At 42.5% G+C, this 5130-nt stretch overlaps 1 protein-coding gene across 1 annotated transcript in view; it reads right to left on the bottom strand.

Moving 5' to 3' along the window:
* Positions 1-2316: 2316 nt before the first annotated feature.
* larp6 (La ribonucleoprotein domain family member 6) overlaps positions 2317-5130 on the bottom strand; it is an 11259-nt gene continuing 8445 nt past the window's right edge. Inside the window, exon 3 of the mRNA XM_015382970.1 lies at positions 2317-4350. Within this exon, the coding sequence (XP_015238456.1) occupies positions 3253-4350 (1098 nt within the window). The 3' untranslated portion in view covers positions 2317-3252. The remainder of the gene's footprint in view (positions 4351-5130) is intronic.

Genomic DNA, 5130 nt, shown 5'->3' with positions numbered 1-5130 from the left:
CAGAATCAGACAGACATCCTCTTTGGTCCAAGCAGCAAGAGGAGCAGTGAGGAGAGAAACAGGTAGAGCAGGTGCTATGAAAGGAAGATGATGTATTAATTAGCTGTATATGTTTTAATAGTCCAATGTTTATTGTATGTTATTTGCAGTATTGTGTAAGATGATAGAAATATGGTCAAACAGTCTATAACAAGAATGAACAGATTAGGCATCATTAACATAATAGTGTAAGGAACGTCTGAAGGTCTATATTAAAAACTGCAGTAAATATGAAGCAACTAATTTCAATTATACTGGATTTTCATTTTCTGACATTTCTTTTTTTTTTTTTACGCCAGTAGTGGCTCGTTTTTTCGACAGTAAGCTGACAGGAAAGGGGAAAAGACATGCGTCAAAGGACCACAGGTCGGATTCAAACCTGGGTCAGCTGCGCAGAGGACTAAGGTCTCCGCCCTAACCACTGCTCCACCTGCACGCCCTTTTCTGACACATTTCTAACTGCTTAGACAGAAGTTTCAAAAGAAAGATCACATAAAAATGAAGTTTACAAGTTTATAATGCCTGAAATGTCTGGCAGGGAAGGAACAGAAGTGTTCCGCTTAGCCTAAAGTCATGATGATGTTGCTTTTTGCCCTTCATCACAAAAAGATGTATTTTTGTTAAACTCCATGAGGTTTGATTGTGGGCAGCCATATAGCTCCTAGCATTGGCTAGAAATGTCAGCAAGTCTCTGTGCTAACTGAATTAGCACCAAGAAGCTACCTGCTTCTCCTTCCTTTTAGCACCTTTTGGTTAGCAATTATGGCGAATGCAGACACCCTCCGCCGTGGCCAAATTTCCTTACAAATTTGGCCCCAATCCCAATACTCACACTCAGCCCCACTATAAAACCTGCACTGGGAGGAAGAACACTTAAGGGTCAGAGTCCACAGCTCCCCGTTTTTACTAAGTACTAATTCAGACCTTTCATAACTTATTTTAATTGGAGTTTATGTTTTCATAGTTTTAAGAAAATGTATCTAAATCTCTTTAAAAACAACTTAAACTGTCAATGTAGAATCTGTGAGCAAATTAAACATTTGAAATATCATTCATGATTAATCGACTGTGTAATGCAAGAGCAGAACATAGACGCAGCAAATACAGACAATTCTTTCCTTTTTAATTAAACAAAATTTATCAGCTTCTTTAAAATTTCCACAAACATGTTTTCGGTTTGGCTTTTTTAAATTGGGTTTCTTCATCTCTTGGAGGAATGGGCCATTTGGTACATTTTGATATATTAAGTGGTATTTGAGTAAATGCTGAATAAGTATTTGACAGATTAATAATTAAATCATGCATTTATTGGCAAGTATGCATCATAAATATTTCCATTTCGTTTGGGAAGGTTAATGAAATGTGTATAAATTTAAACAGTCCTCTTAATTGAAATTTAAGGCCTGAGATATGGCTTTGCATGTTTTATTGGATCTAAGGTTGTGCTTATTTAAGTTAGTAGATAATAAAAAAAAAATCTCTAAACATAAATGTTAAACAAACTCATCCTCTGATCAACAAAACCAGAGGTTCTGGAGAATTTAATGGATGTGGATGATTTACAGGGAATTTTATGTTCATCAAATTCAAATGGCAAAGCACAGGAGCTTAAAGGAATAGTACACCCAAAACATGATTAGCCTTCATTTTCTACTCACCCCCATGCTGAACAACACTCTGGAGTACTTTTTTGCGCACTGCCCATCTGCACTTTTTTTTTTTTTTTTTTTAAACGTCAAATGCACCAATAAATTGTGGGCAATTCACTTCACCGAAGCCCACCTTGATGCAGGGTTATCTCAAGTGTGAATCAAGGGTATATAGGGGGTGAGTGGGGCAAAAGAGTGATCTGGAGGACTTGGACACACTATGCACCCTCAGCAGGAACATGCAATGAAGTACGCAAGGGCAGGAGTGTGGGAATTTGCCCTTGAATTACTCCGATCGAGCCCTTGGTTCCAGAAAGACCAATTACCCAGGGAAAGAGGCCATTTCAACGCTAGCAGGCATGTAGAAATGAGCTTTACAGAATCTGAACTCGCCCTTATTCATCAAAATGCGCACCAGTATACTCCCCTTAACAGATCCACCTTTCAATTTGTCAGACAAGGAAAAGTTTTAAAATGATTGATCATTTTCCTAAAATAAGGAAATTTACAAAAACCTGACATTTAAATGGAAGCATGTACTCTATCCCCAATGCATGTCAGAAAGGCAGTTAAGTATAATTTCTGTTCCCACACAAAAGCTCTGACAAGCATTTAAGAAAAATTGAGCTTGTTTTGCTGATTTTTTTTCAAATAAAGAAAAAAGTCAAACTGCAGTTTCAGTGATTTATTTGTACAATAGGAATTTTAGTGTACAAATACCCCAGCTCTGAAGTGAAGGCAAATCCCCGCCCCCCCCTCAAACACATGAGAGCATCAATCCCTCCTGACCTGAATCTCCCTCAAAACCCCACTTTGGGCTTAGACTGGAAAAAAACAAAGCTAAAATAATATAAATAAAGCAGCTGCCTGCTAAACACGCGCAGGGCTTAGAGGAGATCCCTACAAAACGCCAAAAGCATGTTGAACATAATGAAATAAAAATAATAAAAACTGAACCAAACCAAAACGTGATGTTTATCCGGTTATGGCAGTGGAGCTGGTATGGCCTCAATTCAAACAGCTTTGGAAAAACAGAATTTATGCTCGACAAATACAGAAAAGGCATATGGTGATATCCAGGTCCATGTGCCCATATGCCACTCCAACATCCACATGTCATCCAACAGACGATGTTGCAAACTTTTACACTGGACAAGAGTTTACGCTGAAAAAGCAAAAGGATAAAGGTGTTCTTTCTCTAGCTCAACTCAAAGAGAAGAAGTTTAGAGAGAAATGGAGGCATTGTGGTCCCTTACAGATGCCACAAAGGGACCATGTCGCAATGAGGGGCAACAAGGTTCCTTTCAATGGCATCCGTCTTTCTCTCAAAGCCATAATCAGTTTACATTCACTTTCTTTTCCATTGGTAATCCTCTAACATTACCATGGTAACACAAAATGTTGTATAAAAATATAACAGACTGAAAACTGATGCACTCAACAAAAATATATCTACACACAGTCTCAAATGTAGGAGGGGAGCTGAGCAGCAAGGCCAGGAACCTCACAATTTTGATTTTTTTTCTGGGATTTGGATGGGAAAGCATCAACTTGTGTCGTGTTATCAAGTTTGCGTGGCGGCAGTCTTTCCCCTCTCAGCAACAGTGACTCCATGAAAGCCACGGGTTCCATCAGGACCCCTTGGCAGCCTCATTACACCGGGCGGCAGCCCGTCGGCATTCTGGATTTTTCGGCCCAGCATGGGGCTGCCGACCGGACTGCTCTCTTGAGACGCCACCTGCTTGCGCCGCTGAACCCACGGGCTCCCTGAAGGGGTCAGGCTACTGTCCGAGGAGTAGTCTGCCCACCGGCGCCCAGCTTCAGGGCTTAGCCTACCATCGCTAGCCAAAGGAGACTTGTGGGTGTGGGATGCTTTGCGCTGAGGACAGGGGCTGGCTCGGGGGCTGGACCATGGGCTGTTACGAGGCGATATACCAGGACTCAGATGATTGTTCTGGAAGCTGATGCCAGCAGTGGTAGGGCTTAGCTTGTTGCAGGATTGGGACTTTCTTGCCAGCCTGGGTGAAGTGGGGGTGCTTTCCGTCTCCGATGAGCTGCATGCAGAGTCATCACCATGGTACTGAAGCTCTCGGACTCTGCTGTTGAGAGAGCGACTTTTACGCATCCCCCCCTCTTCCCGAGGTCGTTCTTTGGGTACCTTTTTCTTTGGTGGCTTTGTTCCAATCAAGACCACTTTCAACCCCAGCGAACTGGTTCCTCCATCCTCACCCCCTACAGCCTCATTGGCTTTTACAGCAGCCTCCACTTCCTCAAACTCCACAATCGCACACTCCTCATTGCCTAGCTGAGCGTAGCGCCCACTCAGCCTTTTCAGATCTGCCGGCAGGTCCTTCCCTGGCTTTAAGACTCTTACTGAGGCAATGGCTCCGTACGTCCCAAATGCTTTGAGCAGCAGCTTCATCAGCTGCTCCTGCTGAGTGGCTCCTCCCTCATTGCTTCCATTATCCTTAGTGATAGCAGCCAGCTCGGGCCACTTCTGCAGGTCACTCAGCAGTAGCATGCGGCTGGGCAATGATTCGCTGGCAAAGACCGGTACAGCGGATTTGCGGCGCACCTTTCGCCCCTCGTCATTGAGCTCAAGGATTTTGGAGTGTTTTAGTGCATAGGCAGTTGTTCTCCAGTCACGAGTCAAGTGTTTAACCTGCAATGAGACAAAATCTATATAAGCAAGAACAGAGATCCTTTTGACTTTTAAAATTGGTCCAACACACATTCTCATCTTTATACTTAAAGGTGCATAGTCATATTATTTGAATTATTTTTGAAACTATACTCTACTAACTCACTGGTTGCATAAAATGTTTTAAATGAAAAATTATGACATCCTACTGGCAATCAGACGTTTTATTCCAAGTTAAAAAGAGCTTGAGTTGCGCTAGGAAAACAGCCCGACTTATACTGGAGCTAAAGCTCGGGAAGCAGTTTGAAGTCCTATACCCCATTTACACTACCCTTGAAAAACCGTGCCGAGACCGGTCCGAGCTCAGTAACTGGTATAACTTATGGTGTGTAAATGGAAAGCAAACTGAACTGAACCGAGCTAGACACAACCGAACCGAGATAACTGCAGACCAGTTCTAGAGGTGGGCTCTGCTCGGTTTTTCCCTGGCTCGGTTCTCTGATAACAAGAGCGCATGAGCAGAACGCGTCGTCTCCGTCTGGCTGCACATCGCGATTCACACTCCATTCCAGTAGTTGGCGGTAATGCCCCTCCAGAAACAGAAAAAGAAGAACAACAACTTCTTCAACTATAAACAACAATCGAAATCTTCTCCACGCAAAATTTTAAATAATGGCATTTTAAATAACACCGAAGTACAGCAATAATAATCAAGCATAACTTTCTGAATGTGACGGGCGCCGCCATTTTTATTTGCTCGATTCCCTCCTACTTCGTCTTCTTCTTCTTGTGTTTTATGGT

Source organism: Cyprinodon variegatus, unplaced genomic scaffold (genome assembly GCF_000732505.1).
Source record: "Cyprinodon variegatus isolate N-32 unplaced genomic scaffold, C_variegatus-1.0 Scaffold271, whole genome shotgun sequence".
Taxonomy (NCBI): Eukaryota; Metazoa; Chordata; class Actinopteri; order Cyprinodontiformes; family Cyprinodontidae; genus Cyprinodon; species Cyprinodon variegatus.
This window is presented reverse-complemented; position numbering and strand designations above follow the sequence as displayed.